This window comes from Rosa rugosa, chromosome 3 (assembly GCF_958449725.1).
Source record: "Rosa rugosa chromosome 3, drRosRugo1.1, whole genome shotgun sequence".
Taxonomy (NCBI): Eukaryota; Viridiplantae; Streptophyta; class Magnoliopsida; order Rosales; family Rosaceae; genus Rosa; species Rosa rugosa.
In genome coordinates this window covers 13,931,284-13,952,964 of record NC_084822.1, presented here as the reverse complement: position 1 = coordinate 13,952,964, position 21,681 = coordinate 13,931,284, and the positions used below count along the sequence as shown (strand labels likewise).

Below are 21,681 nucleotides of genomic sequence, written 5' to 3'. Positions count from 1 at the left end.
ATTACAAATACTCAGAGTGTGAATTTTTTTCTTTTAAAAAAAAGTACACGAAGATACTCTGAAGCCACAATGTCAATACAAACTCGCTCTTTAGAGTTACATATTATATTATACCAAGTTTACAAATTAAACTGAAACAACAATTCATTAAGTAAACTCATTCACCACACTCACTACACAGCGGAAGACTAACAAGTTTCTATACCTACAACTGCAACAACAAGATACCTCACAGCTCCAACCACGTTCACCCTAACTTGCAGGATAAACCCTACACCATCGAATAGTGCATCGAGTTGCCACAACAAACCTGGTAAGCTTATGAAGCTCGTGTGAGTAAACTCAAAACAACAAAATAGAAACACATGCTTATAAATTCTCCACTCGAAATCAAACAAGGCAACTTCACATATCACCGCAAAATCACATCTTTAACTCAGGAAAAATAAATTAACACAATGATCCAAACCCACCCTCTCTAGGCTAGACTAGGGTCTAAAGGAAAAGCCAGTTCACCTCTCAAGCCATCATGGGAGACTCAGTTGAGGCTCAAACTAGGAAAGGAAAAGCTGTTCAGATTACCAAGCAGGCTCTGGTCAAACCCGGTATTTCTTTCAAAGACATGATTGCTGGGCAAAGGGTTATCATTGGCAGCCCTACTGGCTAGGTTACAGGACAACCTACTAAAAGTGCTTCTTCTAGTATGGAAAAGGTGGTGAGAACTTCTTCCCATGATTCTAGCTCTGTGTTATCTTACTCTTCTTTTCCTGAGATTGTAAAAATCTATGATGATGATCTTGTTAGGGCTAACCCCGATATGGAAGTTTACTCCCCCGCAGATGCAGTAAACTATTTTTACACTAATTTTTTTTATTTACCCATGTGCAGCTTGAAAATTTTAGTGATGCTAAGGCTTCTGACTTTGTCAAGGATGATAGCGAGGACATGAATGAGTATTGAGGTCAAAGTTGTAAATGGGAAAATGGTTCTTATGCTACCTGAAAGTGATTCTGCAATGAGCTCAGGCTCTAAGAAGCGTACTAGGGAAATGGCAAAGGATCATAGCATGGTTGATGCTACTACAGAAGAAGACAATGTCTCTTACCTTAAGGCCCCCAAACCACGAAGTTAATGTGTTGGAACTGTAGAGGTAGCTCCTGGTCGGGTTTTGTGGCGCAATGCCTTTTTTATACTTCCTATTATGATCTAGATGTCCTGTGTCTTTTAGATACTAGGTACTCTTTTAAATAAATTAAGGAAGTTATCTTTTGATTATTATATTTTGATTCCTGCTCAAGGTCAGTGCGGTGGTATTTTGCTCTTATGAAAAGCTAGAACTGTTAGAATAGAACTGATAACTCCACATGATAAGTTTATTCATTGTCTTTTAACTGACACTACTATGAACAAGTCCTTGGTATACATCTTTTGTTCATGCTTATCCTCATAAAGACAACCAAGCCAAATTCTGGCTTGAACTTTATAACCTGAAACCAGATACCAATGACCCTTGCCTCCTTATGGGGGACTTTAATAGTATAGAATCCCTTGAGGAAAAGCTTGGTGGTAACCGAACTATCACTAGCTATATGCTGAATTTTGTTAACATTCTTACCACAACAGGCATAAACTCGGTTATCGCTTCTGGAATCCCCTACACTTGGACTAACAACCATAAAGATGAAACTTTGATCTATGAAAGACTAGACAGAGCTTGCATTAATGCTGCTTTTTTAAATCATCACCCTGAAATGGTGCTGGAAAATCTTTCAATTATAGGGTCAGATCACGGACCAATCTGTCTAACCCTCAAAGACAGAATAATGAAGAAGAAAAGATCTTTCAAGTTTGAAGCTATGTGGTTATCTCACAAAGAGTTTAAACCACTAATCCACAAAATTTGGAGCAAACAAAAGGGTGTCAATCCTTTACTGAATTTTCTCACTATCTGTAACCAGTTTAGTTACCAAGTTAAATCTTGGAACAAAAATTTTTTTGGGAACATCTTTCTGAAAGCGGAAATTCTAAATGAAAAAAGTAATGAAATTCAGCATCAGCTAATGCTCTTCCCTTATTCCTCGTCTTCGCGGGATCAACATACTAAAATAAAAGATGAACTGCTTCAATGCTTCAAAAATGAGGAAATTTTTTAGGCACAAAAGGCAAGAGTCAACTGGCAAAATCTCCTTCTAGGCTCAAACCAATATTAGGAAGCGATGCAACACCATGCATTACACAACTGAAGAACCCTTCTAGAATTTGGATTACTTCTTAACAGGAAATACCTCAGCTACTAGTTCATGATTTTAAAAATCGATTTCATATGAACAATAGTCCCTGTCTCAATACCATGAATGAGTTCACAAACATTATTGAACCCTTCAGTACTCAAACTAATAATGACTCTCTCATGCAGCCAATTACAGAAGATGAAATCTGGGAGGCAGTTAAAATAATAGGGTCTTATAAGGCTCCTAGCCCTGATGGACTACATGCCATGCCAGCTTCTACCAGAATTGCTGGAATGAGGTAAAAACTATAGTTATCCCTATGATAGTTAATTTCCTTCAAAACAACATGCCCTTGACTTTGATAAATCATACTAATATTGCCCTAAATCCAAAAGTTGACCAACCAACCATAGTTGCTAATTTTAGACCCATTAGCTTATGTAGTGTTTGCTATAAATCATCACAACAATAATTGTCAGAAGACTAAGGCCTTTGCTAAAGAAGTGTATCTCCTAGAATCAGGGAGCCTTTGCTCTAGGACGTGCAATTCAAGATAATATCCTGCTTGCATATGAACTCTTTTCTGACTTTCAAAAGAAAAAAGGTAAGATAGGAACAATGGCTATTAAATTAGACCTGGAGAAGGCCTATGATTTCATTAACTGGAACTACATTGCTTGTTGTCACAAAAGATTTAGTTTCCATGATAGTTGGATTAACCAAATTATGAATTGTATTACTACAGTTTCCTTTTCCATTCTTGTCAATAGTCATGCAGAGGGTTATTTTACACCAACTAGAGGAATTCGCCAAGGTGACCCCTTGTCTCCATATATCTTCATGCATTATTGCTATGGAACCACTTATCAGGCATTTCAATAAATTAGCCAACAGCAATATGTCACAAGTTGATATTCTCCCTTCCCCTCTAGGGTTCATAATCTCTACTCTTATGTTTGTTGATGATTGCCTCATTTTTTGCAAAGCAACCACAAAAGCAACTAAAGGCATACTGACTGTTTTGGCTAATTTTTCTAAAGCCTCAGTACAAAAAATTAATTTCTATAAATCTTCCCTTTACTTCTCTCCCAAGGTCTCAAATCATTTGAAACATGATATTGTTAATATCCTTAGCATACAGCAGAAGTCTACTATTGGTAAGTACTTAGGCATACATAATGTCATTTTTTGGAAAGATTCCATGAATGCAAAAGAATTACTTCTGAAAATCTCGAATAAGCTAGCTGGTTGGAAAAAATGGACCATCTCAAGGGCTGATAGATTGACCCTTATCAAATCTAACCTTGCTGGCATGCCAAATTAGGTTATGTCTTGCTTTAAATGTTCCAAAAAGTGTACTGATCATACACTTGACAAGAAGGCCAGGGATTTTTCTGGAGATTCAAAACTAGGAATCCCCCATTTTCTTGGAATAAAGTTTGTACTCCTAGGACTATGGGAGGGCTTGGTATAAGACCAAGTGCTTTCTTCAATAAAGCAGCAATTGCCAAGCTAGCTTGAAAAATTCTAACAAATGATTAGAACTTGTGGACACAAATTGTACGGAAAAAGTATCTTAAAAATGCTTCTTTTTTCTAGGTTAAGGAAAAACAATCAAATCCCTAGCTCAGAGGGGCATCCTTGATGCAAGACAACTTACACTTAAAGGTATGCGTTGGGTAGTTGGCAATGGTAGAACAATTAATTTTTGGCTTTTCAATTGGGTACTTGACTGTCCTTTACTTGATCTCATTCCAAATAATATGCATCGTACAATTAATACTCATGAAACAGTGGCAGATTATATCTCTGATGGCACCTAGAAATAGAGGTAAACTCTTTACTTCCCTTGGCCCCCTTTATGTAAGTTTAGAAAACCAAATTATGGGAATCCCAATTCCTTTTACAACCCAGGAAGATAAGTTTGTCTGGGGACCTTCTTCCAATGGAAATTTTACTATCAAGTCTACAATTTGGCTTCAACTTGGTAGTCTGGAAAAGCATAGAAATACAGATCTGTTGAATAAACTTTGGAAATTAAATATACAGCCAAAGGCCAAAATTTTTTGTTGGCTGCTTTTAAGGAGCATATTAAAGACTAGAGATCGTTTATCTCAATTTGGTTATATTGGTGATAACTCTTGCCCACTCTGTGACAATGATAATGAAACTGCTGACCATTTATTTGGTTATTGTGAATTTTCTTCTGCAATTTGGAGGCTTATCCAGTTTCAACCTCCAATTGATTGGAATGACGGTCTTTCGAAGGTGTTTCAAGCACTGCTTCTTCATCAAACATATGCATGATAGTAAAGTCTTTGCAAAGGTTATTATAACCTGTTGGCAAATTTAGAAAGCAAGGAATGAAACTATATTCAAAGGCAAAGTCAATTTCCTAATGAGGTTGTAGCAGCCGTTGCTGATACACTCAATAGTACGAACACAGTTTCACAGAACATAGGAGTGAGAGTTAACTCAAAACCTTCATCCACGATTGTGTGGAGTCCTCTTCCTCCAAACTTTGTCAAATTAAATTTTGATGGCTCTGGAATAAACTTCTGCTGCAGGTGGATTTGTTATTAGAGACTCAGCTAGAAAGCCATTGGTAGCAGCTGCAAAAGGCTTTGGTCATACCACTGTTCCGGTAGCAGAAGCAATGGCTTTGAGAAATGGTTTGATTGTAGAAAAACAACATGGCTACATTTACAAGCTGAGGGAGATTCAAAACTGATTATAGATGACGTGAAGGGCCTTATACATCCCCCTTGGAGGATTGCAAAGTTAATTTAAAACATTCGGCAGCTCGTTGCAGAGTTTTCGATTATTAATTTCAACCATGTTTGTAACGCCCCAAGCTGCACCTCACCAGCTTAAGCACGTCACAGTGCCGCGAGTCTCTAAAGCATAAACCGAACTCTCGATTTACATCCTAGAGAACCACTAGTCATTTTGTTTGAAAAACTTTTTGTATAAACACAGCGGAAGCTACAAATATGCTTGAGGTGAAAAACTTGAGTTGCTGAAATTTATTTCATTCGTCTAGAACTTGAAATGAGTTCTCACACAAGAGGTACGAACTCCAAGGAAATGAGAACTCAACCAACATTGACACAAGGCTAACTATTAACAAGTCTCGGAATACGAAGTTCGAGAAATAAAATTTAGAATAAGGTTCAAACGACGATTTACCGAACTTGTTTCCGCACACCCAGCTCTTTCCGCTATTGTCCCGTCACCAGTGCACAGTACCTGCATCCACATTGTTGTAGGGGTGAGCTTTCGTCCTCGCTGCTCAACAGGAACTCTATCTCGACTAGATTTGAAAATCGATAAATAAATTATTGAGGCCTCAGTATGAAAACATGCTTAAACCAAGTGTTTAAAAGAAACGACAAACTTTAATGATTTTCAACTTGAAAACCGATGCGTGATGCTTAAATAAATACGGCGCCAAATCCAAGTATTACTTGATGGCCGGTCCCATAGACCCACTACACGACCTTACCTCAAATTAATTTCTCACCAGGTAAGCGTAGCGAGAGCGTCCGCTACCTAACTACACACACGGATCGGGTCGTCATTGCGATCGCTCACCGTCCGACCGGTGTAACTAACCCTCCGGAGGTTTTGGGGATCGAACCCAAGGAAGTCAGAGCCACCCTTCGCTCTCAAGCCATCACATTTCTCACATAGTTTGGTTAGTATGCATTGCATTTGAACATAACCAAGCCAAATTTTACTTCAACACTAAACCCAAATACTAAACCCAAATACTAGTGAATAAAAATGTATCAACAATATCATTCAACCAACAGCCAAGGCAATGCCAACAAAACATAAACTTGATCATCAAAGTCCATTCAAATCAAATACACGACAACCCATTCTGCCTATGCATTCAAAACTTATAACCAGGATATCTCAATCTCAACCACAGTACAACAATTCATTCAATTCAAAACACCACAACTCATCCAATCTGTCCTCCCAGTTCCAACATATTGTCAAACCACCAAAACTACACAATTCAACCAAAACCAACCGGCAACAGTTAACCAAAATACCAAGACGGAAATAATTCAAGAACCCTTCAGCCCACAAGTTCGTATTCGTCACAAGAACAGCCTTCTAATTCAAGGTTTGAAATTATACCTTCGAAACTCTAAGTTGATCAAGCTCGGGTTTACAGGACCTCTTGCCGGAACTGGAATGTTGGTGAGTTGAAGATTTTGATGCCAACAACCCAGCAATCCTCTTAATTCCTCGTCTACAGGTGAACTCGAGATGGAAACTAAGCCCAGAAGTGCCCGAAACGTCACCGGTATCGAAGAACACGGTGAAGCCGTGGCTACCCAGAAACGCAAAATCGTCAAAACTTGATTAAATCGAAAAACTAATCATACTAAGGTGTTGGGCATGACGAGGAGGTGAGTTTCCATACCAAATGAAGCTTAATCGGTCGCCGGAAGTTGCAGAGGTGGCCGGAGAAAGCTCGGGGCTTCCTGCCGTTGTTGCTCCGTTCACCGTCGGTGCATGGACGATCTGAGGATGTAGGAAGGTAGGCGAAACCGAGATGAAGCTTCTGGTGGCCGCGCGCCGTCGTGGGGTGGCCGGAAGGCGTCACTCCGGTCGGGTCACGTGATCGGGTCGCCGACTCTCAAGAATGGGTCGACCTCTCTCAATCTCTCTCGATGTTTCTGATGCAATTTGGTCCCTTCCACGGGGTTTATATATAGTCCAAACAACTCAAATCCAACGGTGGAGATCAAGCGGTGGAGTCAACAGACGGCCCAGATTGGTCCACGACATTTTCTATTTTCTTAAATGATTTCCAAAATGTCAAAACTTTGTAAAATTGTAATAATTACCTCCGGTATCCGAAAAATTCCTCGAAAATTTCCACGGTGACGTGTACCTTATTATCCAACTCCTAAATTGAGGATTTCACTTTATGAAAATTTCTGAAAATTTTCTCGAGCATCTTGACATTTATCGAGATCGTAAATAAATAACTTGTTGAATGATCTCAATTTAAGCTCGATAAATTTTCCGGGGCCCACAATGTTTTTAGAGAAGAAAATTTTATGGCTGATGCTGTAGCAAACCTAGGTCATAGATCTCTTGATGTAATCTCGTGGACGAATAGTCTACCAAGAAGTGCCTCTTTTGCTCTTTTGTTTGATATTGTAGACACCTAATGCCCTAGAGGCTTCCATCTCTAATGATAGTATTTTCGCATCAAAAAAAAAAAAAATCAACACAATGATCATTTCTAGAACTCAATCTCCTTTTCAAACTCACAAATAGTCAACACTATGATGTATTCGAAATTTACACTGTAATCCCTGCGTAGAAAATTAGTTCATGAGATTACCCAACTCACTCAAATCACTATTTCTTTATCTTACAAGAAAACATGAGTCACCTCAGCGACATTCTCTCAACAAATCAATCTGACATCAATGTTCCTCATGGACAATAAAAGAAAGAATACACTCTAGGCTTCTTTTAAAAACCATTCATGAGTCGCAATAACCGCGCAGTTACCCCCATGAATAAATTTGCAGACAGACTAGAACTCTAACTATATCGTAACCATTCACCCAAGGGCAATGATATCCCGATTTCCTCGTCAGTCCCTTGCTTGAATTTTTCACTTTGTTGTTACTCGTGAGATAGATCGAAGGTGTTAGGATTTACTTTTCTATTTAGTTAGTTAAAGAGGATAAAATAGAAATTAAAAATTTTATAAAAATATAGATTGGGCATTTATTATGAGGGGAAATGCACCTTGTCAATAAAGTAAAGGGGCAGAGTGAAAGCATGCTCTTATTGAGGGCAGTTTAGGTAGTTTGATTGGTGTATTTAATAAAATAATAGAAGAAAATTTTCTCTCTTTTTTTTGGAGAAGAAGAAGAAAATCAATATACACATACATGTATATTAAGAAGAGAAAAAAAACCCTAGTCTCTTAGCCTTGCGCCGCGAGAGAGCGAATTCGTCACCTAAACGATCCTGTCCGGCGGCGACCGCTGGTAGCGCCGATGTCACCGTGTTGCCGGGGGTTTTGCTGCCGGACAGGTATTTCATTTGCCCTAGCCTCTGGGATTGATGGTTTGGAGATAATCGTGGTGGGTTGCTCTCAATCTGGTTCGAAGCTTCTGGGTGGCAAGTTGGGTCTGGGCATCGTCGCAAGGGTGGTGATTAGCGTCGAGGGTGGATTGGAGACCGATCCAATTTGCTCCAGAATGCGGCGGCAGCGGCAGATCATATCGAGGAAGATATCTTCTTGCTCCGTTTGCTCGGGTTTTTCTTCCAACTATGGTTGGATCTGGACTCTTGCACGCAACTGGGGTGATGTTTTGGTGCGATGGGTCATGACGGTGTGGTTGCAGTCTTGGGACGTGGGCGGCGGCGGGTCACCTGGGCACGGCGGCGGTGGGTTTGCACTTCTGCTGGAGGTGGTGAACTGTGATTGGGCTTGGGCCCATCACTTTTGGCTCTTAGCTTTCCCCCTTAGACCTAGTGGGCTGGCAATTTGGGCTGGGCTGTTTGCCTAGTCTCTCTATGTTTTTAGTTTTATCTAATTATAATAAATTCCTTGTATTAGGAAATCTATGTCTCTTTAGCGTCTCTGGAGTAGTATCGAAGGAGGATATCCGCTAGTTCTACGTATTGAATGTATAATGAGTAGGACTATATGTACGTACCACTTGTGGGTACTACCACTAGCTTCTGGTCTGTGTATGCCCTTAAATGACAGCGGAAGGGTATGTAACGGCCAATTCTGACTTGTGATGAATATATTATTTCGCCCTTGGCATATTAAAAAAAAAAAAAAAAAAAAAAAAAAAAAAAAATCAATTAAGTGGTACGTGTATTTAATAAAAGGGAAAATTACTGGTCCCCCCTTTAACTTTTGGTGCGTCGACAGTTCAGTCCCTGTTATTCCAATTTTAACAGATAACTCCCCAAACATTCAAATTTCATACAATTTGATCCAAAATTACCATTTTACCCCTCACTTATATTTTTTTGTTTTTTTTATTCTTCTCTCTCTCTCTTTTATACATATGTATATATATATATGTGTGTGTGTGTGTGTGTGTGTATGTATATATATTTTTTATTCTTCTCTCTCTTTATATATATATATATATGTGTGTGTGTGTGTGTGTGTATGTATATATATTTTTTATTCTTCTCTCTCTTTATATATATATATATACATATATGTGTGTGTGTGTGTGTGTGTGTGAGTATATATGTATGTATGTATGTATATATGTATGTATATGTGTGTGTGTGTGTATATTTTTATTCTTCTCTCTCTCTTTTTATATATATTTATATGTATATATGTGTGTGTGTACATATACATATGCAGATATATATATATATATATATATATATATATATATATCTATATATATCTAATGTGTTTATGTATTTGGTAAGTCTATATACTATGTTTATGTTTCATATTATAAAAAAAATTCACAACTTTTATATATCTAATGTGTGTATATCTATACATATATATATGTATGTATATGTATATGTATATGTATATGTAGATATATAAATATATGTATAATTTTATACATATGTGTGTGTGTGTGTATATAATGTATATGTGTGTGTGTGTGTGTGTGTGTGTATATATATGTATGTATGTATGTATGTATGTATGTATGTATGTATATGTAGATATATGTATATATATGTGTGTGTGTGTGTGTGTGTGTGTGTGTGTGTATTAGATATATAAAAAAAATAAGTGAGGGGTAAAATGGTAATTTTGGATCAAATTGTGTGAAATTGAATGTTTGGGGAGTTATCTGTTAAAATTGGAATAACAGGGACTGAACTGTCGACGCACCAAAAGTTAAAGGGGGGACCAGTAATTTCCCCTTAATAAAATGATAGATTAAGAAGTCAAATGAATGGTGTATCTTAAATAAATCGTATGTATCAACCATTTAGGGAGGTGTACATAAAATTTCTCAATACTGAAGCAGATTAAGAAACACTATATCTCTATCTTAAGTTAGTGTATATATTTTATACCTGCAAGTACTGATAAATGATCATGAACCAATATGGGTCGATCAAATCCTCTTCAGTATTTCTAAATTGAAGGTATCCAACTGTTTGATAGTTTAAAAGATATGATAATGCATGAGAATCACAAGTTACCTTAATTACATATCATATAGCTAGACATGGAATACGCAGTAATTGTTATCCATTCAAGGAAATCAAATAGACTGCATGCTGGGCCAAATTGAGTCCAGCAATGATATATAAAGACGGAAGCAGGGTCAGTAGACTATCTGAAAATTCTGCTGCATATGTTTTATACTACCTGAGTATTATGGCAACCCTAAGTTCCGTTAGCTGTAAGGTTTTTGTCATTGTCTTTTCATCGATTCTTGGCATTGGATTTGGCCAAGCTACTACTTATAGTGTGCTTGAATTTGGTGCCCATGGATATGGCAGTGCAGATGATTCCCAAGTAAATCTTTGAACTCTCCCTCTCTCTCTCACATTTTTTTTTCTTTCACAAATTGATCGTATATTGTTTGTAGGCTTTTTTGGCGGCGTTTCAAAAAGCATGTGGAACTCCAGGAGCTATTCAAATTGTAAACGTGCCACCTGAAAAAACCTACTTACTCAAACCTCTCATCCTCAAGGGTCCTTGCAAGGCCAAGAATATTCGAATTCAGGTATATAGATTTTTGGGGTTGGTTTATGGGTTCCCTATAGTTATCCATAGTCGTCATTTTCATGTGTCTATTTTGCCTCTTTTTTTCCTTTGCTGTTGTTAACATTCGTTAGCTTAATTTTGGGTTTTGCTAGTTTTTGCAGCAGCTTGATAGAAAAATGTTTCTTATAAGACATAGTCTCGGTTGTTTATTCTCTTTTTAGACAATATATAGTGGATAATCTATATATATTATTTTTCGATCTCTTGGTTATAAGTTATAACCAGGTTGATGCCAATATTAATGAATGGAGAGGGTGTGAATTAGAGGGCTTGCTGTGTTTCCAAGAAGTGAACGGTCTCATTATCAATGGAGCAGGACTCGTAGATGGCAAGGGTGATACATGGTGGAGCAGCAAATCTAATTTTATTGACACTACAGATGTAATGTATTCCCGGCTAAATAGTTGCATGTTGTTTACCCATAACTAAGAAAGCTAGAGAAATCCATTTGAATCCTTTCTTTCATTTGCGTTTGTGTTGCAGGGAAATAACGGTTGCCAAGTACCTGCGGTAATTATTTTTCAAGAGAGGTTAAACAATCGTAATATTTTTCAAGGGCGAGTGAATAAATCGTTGCTTTTGCTGTTGTTTGCTGCAGCTTTTGCACTTCCACAAATGTAACAACCTTAACCGAAATGGAGTTCGTTCTAAAGACAGCCCAGGAATCCATGTAGTTATACATGAGTGTACTGGTGTAAGTACATCAAATGTTCATATCACTGCACCAGAAGATATATAGTCCCAACACAGATGGCATTAACATCGCTTTTTCAAGCCAATTAAATATACGCGACTCTGTCATTGCCTCATTGGAACTGGTAATTTAATTTAAAAGACTCTTCTTATTACTAAGTAATTACTAGCTAGCTATGGTCATAAAAACGAAATATCTACTACTATAGGTGATGATTGCATTGCAATAAATGGAGGCTGCTCCTTTCTAAACATAAGCAATATCGCTTGTGGCCCAGGTCATGGTATTAGGTACGTCAAAAAAAACATATTTCTTCATCATATATATATATATATATATATATATATATATATATATATATATATATAATTTTTCTCAGGTGCGAACGTCCGTACCGAATTTTCGGTACGGATTTCCTGTTTTCGACTACTTTCCGGCCACATTTTTACATCTTAACCGTTCAGTTTTTAGGTCCTAGTGTATAGATCACCTCTACAAAATTTCAGCCAATTTGGTGATCGTTAAGGCATCTAAAACTGCGTTTTACATGAACGGACCGAATCTGTCGAACCGGAACCGTTCGTATTTATAATGGTAAATTGCATTTTTGGATGCCTTAACGGTTACCAAATTGGCTGAAATTTTGCAGAGGTGATCTATACACTATGACCTAAAAACTGAACGGTTAAGATGTAAAAATGTGGCCAGAAAGTAGTCAAAAAAAAGGAAATCTGTACCGTCCGCTCGGTACGGACGTCCGCACCTGAGACGGACTGTATACATACAATAATGTTTTCATTTGGAGAGAAAAAAAACCAAAAAACAAAAAACTCAGAAAAGGAGAATCACGTACAATTCCAAATAGGTTAACACATTTACATTAAACTATAGTATGCGTTTGAGATTTTTACTGTGTTTTTCCTTCCTAATTAGTGTGGGAAGCTTAGGAGCAAAAGGAGCTGATGACAGAGTTGAGCAAGTGCACGTTCAAGGTTGTACATTTACCAAAACTATGAATGCTGCAAGAATCAAGGCATATATATGGTAATACCCTCTTGATCCTCCCTATCGTAATATCGTATCAACCTTTGGGATCATGTATATATATATGTAGCTAATTTTGATGTGTGTGTGTGTGTTTTTTTTTTTTTTCATAATTATACTCTCCTTGTTTTGTTCTCTAGGGAGGAGCTGGCTACGCTAGGTTCGATCTATTTTGATCAAATCACACTTTAAAGCAGCGGGAAATCCCATTATTATTGACCAAAAATACTGCAACGGTACCGGTGCTAAAAACTGTCCGCCAGCGGTAAGTTTGAGCTCTAATATCATTTGTTTCTCAACAATATGACATGTTAATTAGGTTATCGAACTATAAACGTAGATCTTTGATCATAAGTACTTTTATTCAAGTGTATAAATCAGAATGACACAACATAATTAAGATCCCAGATACGATTTCACATGTCCCATTGTTATTACCCCTTGATATATAGCTAATCCAACTTTTCGTTAATTTGGGACATCAATATCTACAGGCAGGAGCAGTGAAAGTGAGTGATGTGTCATTTACTGGTTTCCATGGAACTTCAGCGGTTGAGCAAGCGATAACATTGGATTGCTCTAATTTGGGTTGCACTAACATTATAATGGATCATGTCAACATAACCTCAGCTGTGCCTGGAAAGCCACTCCGAGGTATATGCAACAATGCCAAAGGAAAATCAAGCCTTACTATACACCTGATGTTCCTTGCCTAGCAAAGTAGTGAAACATAATATTCGTTATTATTAGAACAAGCTAGTCGGTACGTAGAAATTTCTTTGACTGTATAATTCGCCTTTGATTTTCAAGGTCATTGTGCCGTGGCTATACATCAGCTAATTCATTATGCCAACTGCAAAAAATAAATGAAATAATGATTTGTTACTTAAAAGAATATAGAGGCCATGAATCACTCTCATGCCTAACTATTTTTGTGCTTGATGGATACATCCTTGAAATCCATTTTTTTTTTTTTGAATAAATCCAAAATTTTCTTTTACTTGGTTATGAGTGTGGGAGGAACATTACATTCGAAATATTAGTTTAAAGCCCGCGCGTCTATTCTCAATTAGACAATTTGTGGTGAAAATCTGTTATCGAAAATGCATGTACCCACAACACAAATCTTCGTGTCGAGACCTTTTGATAAAATGTACATGCCACACTCATTGACAAAGCATAATTTTGTGAGGTTTTTAACACTCCTGATTGGAGATTTCGCAAAATATTGTAGTTTAATTAAGAAGCTGCTATTGACACTTATATCAATTTAGAAATATTAAATTAAAATTTAAAAACCGTATATATATGGCTAAAGGAACTTGTGTTAACGAAAGAATATTGTACGATTTTCAGTAACCAAAAATATGTTGGGTAGGAAGTGAAAGAAAAGAGTGTTAGAACGATATGCTCACGTTCGGCGTCATGGTATGTTTGCCCATCATGTGACGTCAAGCTAGTTTGCTTCGGGTTAACTTGAGAGATGAGACTTCTCATCAGCTTATATATGCCTCATCTTATCAGTGACCATGATCCATGTACTACTTTTGACTTGTGAATAGGCTCTGGGATAAAAAAAAAAAAACCAATAGATTTAGGAGCTCCAATTAAATTTCCAACACATATCAGACTATTTACATTCTCATAGCTAGCCTAATTTAATGGAAATGATTCTCTTAATAGGATTGATGCAAGTGAAGGGGTTGAAATCTCCTACTTGAGAATTTTCCTTTAAATTATATTGACTGACACACGCGCACAAAACCATTTTCTGATAACATGCAGAAGTCAAGAATGAGATATTTAATTAGAAATTAATTAGATTATATCTATGATACTCTTATCTCCTGGCTGTAATATATTTCTGAGCTTTATTCTTGAATCTTGACTCTTGCTTGCTTCCCATGCCATCATGATCTGGCTTTTCAGCAAACAGCTACAGTCCAAAGATGCGCCTACTATGCTATTAGACATTTAAATTAACAACCAGAAAAGTTAAAATTCAATTCTTTGGTTGCCTCGCCTCATCCTTGAACTCATTGACCCCACCATGTCAAACCCAGTTGGAACCTTGCAACATCCCAGCTGTGATGCAGCTACATTTCTGTCCGAAACCGGCGACCTCATCGCCGATAAGCTCGAACCCTTTGCGAGAGCTACACTGGCCTTGATGGCAAGTGAACACAAGTCTTGGAGAGACAGTGATGCTCTTAACTGAGAAACTGGCATGAGGAAGTAGATTTGACCCAGCTGCAGCTCTTCATCGGCAGGAACTTGGGGGGCGTCCGAGTCAACGAACATGAACTCCGAGGGGCAGAGGAAGCAGTTGGGATTCTGTGAGAGAATGTGGGAGGCTTTCACTGGGTTCCTGAGCTCTTGTAGCTTCCCATCCAAATGAACAATCTTGACTGTGCTTGAACCATTTACAATTCTTCCACCTTCCTTCAAGCACTGAGTAGATGCACAAATACCCATTAGAGAGATTTGTAGAGAGAGAGACTGTTCAAGTTTTGTTGGGTTGATGATGTACAGGAAACTGATCGGATGGTGTTGGGTGGAGGAAGAGAGGGTTGTTATATATAGAGGTAGGGGAAGGAGAGAAGCACATACAAGAAACCAAGGGTACTAGGGAATCATGATTGACCATAAAAAATAACCATAGTTGACCCCAACAACAATTTTATAATTCGAAAGTTTGAAGCGCGTATGGGGTCGTCGTTTTAAGCCTCAAGGGGAGTGGGGAGTGTTTGAAAATGGTTCATGTGTGGCATGACTTTATGGCTTCTAGTCCCAGTGTTATGGCCTCTATTCCCACAGTACAACTAGTAAACTGGATTGGAGATGCGTATAATCTCCCAACTCACACGCATTAATTAGTATAACATTCTTCCCGATGGTCTTATTGCCGCCAAATCCGTCCATTGGCATTCTCCCTAATGAAGCCCTAGGGTTGTCTTTGATTAATACAAGGTAGAGCTGGCCTATTTAGTATCGCCAAATTTGGCTGATTGCATCACTTGTAGGAATATATAGTACGTGATTGCTGAAGTTACCGAATGTTTGGCAACAGGATCAACCTGAAACTCAGATGTTTAAACAGTTCAAAGCCTAGAGGTATAACATGTATAGGGTGGGTGAGCACGTAATTCCCTTCATATCAAAAACCCATAAATCGAGAATTCTTGGGTACCTTGGTGTTTGCCATACCCACATTTTGTTAAATATTTTGGACCATTGGATTAGTAATATATCCAATATATGGTTCAAAATATTTAACAGAATGGTAACTTGTTTAGCCCTTAGACTTTCTAATTTTTGATTATCAATTGAAAATTCACAATTATGATTTTTCCTTTTTCAAAAAAAAATTAAAAGAACCTTCTATCCTAGGTTCATCGAATTACTTTTAGTTAAATAGTCTATATTACTAATTAATTTTATTATTAGTGAATTAATGCTTGTTATTAATGGACAATTACACAATTGAAAATTAAGTTTTTTCCTTATTAAAAACATAAACCTTCTAACCTAAGTTCGCAAAATTAGTATTAGTTAAGTAGTCTTTATTACCAATTAATTATATCATTAGTAGTTTCCTTAACCAAATATGATTCTTTTTACATGCATTTTAACAACAATTAGTGTAAAAATAAATAATATTTGTTTTAAATGTAGTCAAATGAGAACCTACTTTAGGACTTATTTATTCAAATGAGAATCTACTTTACTCTAATGAGAACCTATTACAATTACCACTTTTAGGACTTAATTACTCAAATGAGAACCTACTTTACTCTAACGAATACCTTATTTACTTTAATGAGGATTTTTTTTCTAATTACTACATGTGTCCTCAAAGTGGTTACATATGAGTCCTCAGAGTGGTAAATATTATATAAAATAGAACATGTATGAGAAATGTTAATGTCCATAGCTTTACCCGTCCTCATTTGTGTAATAAAGTTCTCCCTTGCGTAATTAAAGTAATATATTGTGTAATGTCCATCGTCGAATTAGTAATTACTTTTAATCGACGTAATTTACACAAATTCCAACAATTGATGAAAAAACGAAAAGTTTTGTTCTAATTATAGTAATTACTCCACCTACAACCTATATACTAGTTTATGGATAATTTCACAAGTGTGACAATAAATTTGTTATCGAAGTGGTAAATCTTTATGTTTTTATCATTAGTGAAATTATTACTACAATGACTACACATTTTATCACAACCCACAACACTTGATGTAAAAGCGGTAACTTTTGTTCTATTTGTAGTAATTACTCCACCTAAACTAATGTACTAATTTATAGACAATTTAACAAGTATGACAACAAATTTGTTGTCAGAGTGGTAAATCTTTATGTTTTTATCATTAATGAAATGATTACTACAATGACTATACATTTTACTACAATCACGACAATTGATGTAAAAGCGGTAACTTTTGTCCTATTTATAGTAATTACTCAACCTAAACTAATATACTAATTTATGGACAATTTAACAAGTGCAACAACAAATTTGTTGTCAAAGTAGTAAATCTTTATATTTTTATCATTAATGAAATAATTACTCAATGACTACATATTTTACCATAACTCGCAACTATATATTGGTGTAAAAGCGGTAACTTTTGTTCTGATTGTAGTAATTACTTCAAAAACTATACCATTTACAAGATTACCAACCATTTTACAATTCCGACAACATTTGTGTTGTGAACATGGTAAAATTAAAATTAGACCAAAAGATATGTAACAATTCAGTATTGTAAGGAGCTTCTCCACTTGATAATCAAGGTTCTAAATTTGATAAAAGTTGTCCAAATATGATATTTACATCTTTGACTACTCAATTACAATAACCACAACAACTGTTGTCATAAGTCGTAATTGTAGTTTAACTATGTGTAATTTATTATTTTGACAATACTTGTTACATGATTTTTAACAATGTTACATATCAAGAAAGAGTGTGTTGTTAATATGGTAAATTTTATTTTTAAAAATGACACATGTCGATATTTAATTGGGTAACCTGTTGATCAGTTCAGTAGGTTTCCACTATATTAATTTAGTAAAAGTAAAAAAAAAAAAAAAATAAGGGTATGACATACATCAAGGTACCCAAGACGACCCCCATTTATTAAATGCTCAACCGTGGATAGAAACGTACTACATGCTTTTATTTCAAAAAGTATTGGCAATTTTTCATTTTTCACAGGGACAGTGAAAGCAAATTAAAGGCTTTCAAATAAATTTAATTGCCCTTGTTTCTTGTGGTTATTCATAGATTTAGTCCACTTTACCTGCTACAATTTTGTTGATGATGAAATAATGGTTAGATGAGACTCTTACTATTATTGCTAATGTTCAGTATCAGGATGATTATTGTAATGTCTGTATTGGTACTCAACGTTCAGGTATATATTATGACCCCCAGCTATACTATCCTTAAATAAGAACAAATATGATCATGCGGACGAGGCCTCTCAGCTTAACTGGGTTTCAAACCCGTTTTCAAAAACAAAAACAAAAAAAAAGATCCTCTCTTATATTATATCTCACAATAAATGATAATTACCACTTATAGTATAGACGCGATTCCAAACAAACAAATTTACAATGAGATGTATATGATTTGGTTAAGATGATATACTTGCATGTATGTCAAGAAAAATTTGATTTATACCTATATAAACAAGAGACTTCTGATACATGTATTTTGTAGAGATTCTAGATATCATTTCAGAACATACTCTAGATGCTTATTATAATAAGAGATTTAGGTACAATGTCCCCCCCTCCCCCCTTTCTATTCAACAGTTTCAGTAATCAAGCCTTGAGGGCAGCTACACCAACCATATTCAAAAAAATAAACAAGAGACTGTGCATAGTTACTTTATATGTTGCCATCAAGTTGGAGTTTAGTGAAGATGAACAAAAGTTAGGGTACTCAAGACATAAACATAGCAATCCATGTTAGCATCTATAAAGGCTTTGGGTCATTTTGGATTAGATTAAAGCATATATAATATATAACATATGCATGTTCTAGACTCTGGAGTATAGCTGCTTAATTAATTATTAATCATATGTATATTGTACAGTAATATTTAAATAAATGTATCCAATATATATTTTGAATTGAAAATCATATGTTGTACGTGCATTGTTCATCTGCTTTGACAGTTTTGACACGTTAAGTGGACCGCCCGGAGACGTACGTACTTGTTTACTTTCCTTTGGATCGATCACGAGTTCACGACGCGTCCAGGTCAAAATGGAGACTTGAATTTCAGTAAAGATATATAGAGCTAGGTTTCTGAAAATTGTTTCTTCTTTGATTGTGTGCTGTTACGGTTAGAGTTTGAATAGAAATCAGTTTCTATTGAGGAGGATTAGATTTGTCTCAAAGGGATATTACCTCTCCAAGATCTGTCTAGAGGAGATTTCACCTCACTTGAATCTTCCTCAATGAGATTTCTTCTCACTTGGATTTAGCTCAAGGAGACTTCCAAACGGTGGTGGAATAGAATTCAGTTTTTGATGGTTGAATTCAAAAGCACAAGTCTGATCAACTTCCCTTTTGAATTTGAACTAAAGATGTTATTGAAATTAAGGCAACTTACCTCTTCAATTTAAACTGAAGTGGTGTCTCAAACATTATATAAACCCAACAAGTCTTTCTCTCCAAAATACAGATTTATTTTTCCTTCCTTTCCTTCAGAGAGAAAAACACTTAGTACGTTCACTAGAATCCAAGGTCTGGTGCTAGGCTCTTGGATTATCGATAGTTGTATCCTGGTGGACAGAAGCCTAACGAACTACAAGCACTGAGTAGGGGTGAAATTCTGTCTAAAGGACATTGCCAATCTGCAAGCCTCTATCGAATCACAAGTCAGTTTCTCTTGCAATTACAATTCCTTTATCTCAGATACATGTTGTGTATTGTAATCTATATATTATTGTATAAATTATTGTTGTAATTACTTATATATTGTAGAAGCATATTTTCAATTCATTGATACAATTCCAACAATCTTTAGACAGAATTCATGGATCAAGTATCAGTGAATGGTGTGAAAACTCATGTTGAGAAACCAGAAAAATTCAAGGGTGTGGACTTTAAACGCTGGCAACAAAAAATGTTGTTTTATCTGACAACTTTGAACCTTGCTCATGTCGTGAAGGAAGAAGTTCCAAAGGCAGAAGGAGATGACGTGACTGCAGAACAATTGAATGCAATTGATGCCTGGAAACATTGTGAGTTTCTCTGCAGGAACTATATTCTCAATGGTCTGGATGATACTTTGTATGATGTATATAGGTCATACACCACTGCAAAGGAACTCTGGAATTCTTTGGAGAAAAATACAAAGTTGATGACACAGGTTCAAAGAAGTTCATTATTGGAAAATTTCTGAACTATAAGATGGTGGACAACAAGACTGTTGTTAGTCAAGTTGATGAACTCCAGGTGATTATTCATGAACTTCATGCTGAAGGTATGTTGATTAATGAAAGCTTTCAAGTTGGTTCTGTTATAGAAAAATTACCACCTTCTTGGAAGGATTTCAAAGTGCATTTGAAGCACAAGAAGAGTGAAATGACCATGGAGGATCTGGTTTTGAAACTACGAGTTCAAGAAGACCACCTGAAAAGTGAGAAGCAACCCGATGGATCTGTCATCGAAGCCAAAGCAAATATGGTTGAGGGAGAAACTTCCAAACCAAAATTCAAAGGTCAGAAATTCAAAGGCAATAAACATGCTGTCAAATATGCAACAAAGACCAAGAATTTCAAGAAAATTAAAGGTAGTTGCTGGGTGTGTGGAAAGCCTGGACACAAGGCACAAGAATGTCGTCACAAGAAAGATGCACCTACCGCCATTAGGAACAACAACAACAACAACAACCAAGCAAATGTGGCTGTGGCTATGGAGGATTTTGTGGCTGTTGTTTCTGAAGTCAACTTGGTGAATGACAATAAGGATTGGTGGATTGATACAGGTGCGACAAGGCACATTTGTGGAGATAGAAATCTGTTTACCACCTATCAACCACTTAATGGTGAGGAGCAATTGTTCATGGGAAATGCATCTGCATCAAGTGTTGCTGGAAATGGTAATGTGGTTTTGACATTCACTTCTGGGAAAAAACTCACTCTAACTGAGGTGCTACATGTTCTTGAAATTAGGAAAAATCTTGTGTCTGGTCCTTTGTTGAGCAACAAAGGATTTAAGCTTGTTTTTGAATCTGACAAGTTCGTTCTCACTAAGGGAGGAACTTTTGTAGGAAAGGGCTACCTGGCAGAGGGGCTCTTCAAACTCAATCTGTATGTATATGATGTTGCTAATAATAATATAGATAATGCTTCTACTTATTTGCTTGAGTCTTCTAATTTATGGCATGCTAGATTAGGACATGTCAACTTTCGTTCTTTACATAGAATGATTAATCTTGGTTTGTTACCAAAATGCACTATAGATGCTGCACATAAATGTGAAACTTGCACATAATCAAAATTTGCAAGGCAAACTTTTAAATCAGTTTTTGGTAGATCAAATGAGGTGTTGGGATTGATTCATAGTGACTTATGTGACTTTAAATCCACACCAACTCGTGGGGGAAAGAACTATTACGTTACTTTCATAGACGATTGCAGTAAGTACTGCTATGTTTATCTAATACATAGCAAATATGAAACTTTGAATATGTTTAAGACATATAAAGCTGAAGTTGAGAATCAACTTGATAAGAAAATTAAAATCCTAAAGTCAGATAGAGGAGGTGAATATGAATCTAATGCATTTGCAGAATTTTGCTCTTTACATGGCATCATTCATCAAACTACTGCACCATATTCCCCGCAACAAAATGGAGTTGCTGAAAGAAAGAACAGGACTTTTAAAGATATGATAAACTCCATGTTAA

At 36.4% G+C, this 21,681-nt stretch overlaps 2 protein-coding genes and 1 long non-coding RNA gene across 3 annotated transcripts; 1 reads left to right on the top strand and 2 right to left on the bottom strand.

Annotated features, from left to right (window-relative positions):
- Positions 1-6,073: 6,073 nt before the first annotated feature.
- On the bottom strand, positions 6,074-6,915 carry LOC133735177 (uncharacterized). Its single transcript, XR_009858803.1, has 2 exons — positions 6,673-6,915; positions 6,074-6,579 (listed from the first exon to the last, which is right to left on the bottom strand). It is a non-coding gene; the product is annotated as an uncharacterized LOC133735177 (long non-coding RNA).
- Positions 6,916-10,530: 3,615 nt separating this feature from the next.
- Positions 10,531-13,455, top strand: LOC133737277 (probable polygalacturonase At3g15720). The gene is made up of 6 exons (XM_062164873.1): positions 10,531-10,749; positions 10,823-10,960; positions 11,227-11,382; positions 11,485-11,511; positions 11,600-11,695; positions 13,234-13,455. The coding sequence occupies exons 1-6, from the start codon at positions 10,531-10,533 to the stop codon at positions 13,453-13,455; spliced, it is 858 nt and encodes a 285-aa protein (XP_062020857.1).
- Positions 13,456-14,734: 1,279 nt separating this feature from the next.
- On the bottom strand, positions 14,735-15,214 carry LOC133737276 (uncharacterized). The gene has a single exon (XM_062164872.1). It carries the CDS (start codon positions 15,212-15,214, stop codon positions 14,735-14,737), a length of 480 nt encoding a protein of 159 aa, XP_062020856.1.
- Positions 15,215-21,681: the final 6,467 nt, after the last annotated feature.

Excerpts from the sequence above, each read along its gene's own strand:
- LOC133737276 (XM_062164872.1), bottom strand. The coding sequence starts at position 15,214 with ATGGGTATTTGTGCATCTACTCAGTGCTTGAAGGAAGGTGGAAGAATT.
- LOC133737277 (XM_062164873.1), top strand. The coding sequence starts at position 10,531 with ATGATATATAAAGACGGAAGCAGGGTCAGTAGACTATCTGAAAATTCT. Across the intron at positions 11,383-11,484 it reads ATTTTATTGACACTACAGAT|GGAAATAACGGTTGCCAAGT; the intron begins GTAATGTATTCC and ends TTTGTGTTGCAG. Across the intron at positions 11,696-13,233 it reads TTATACATGAGTGTACTGGT|GCAGGAGCAGTGAAAGTGAG; the intron begins GTAAGTACATCA and ends CAATATCTACAG.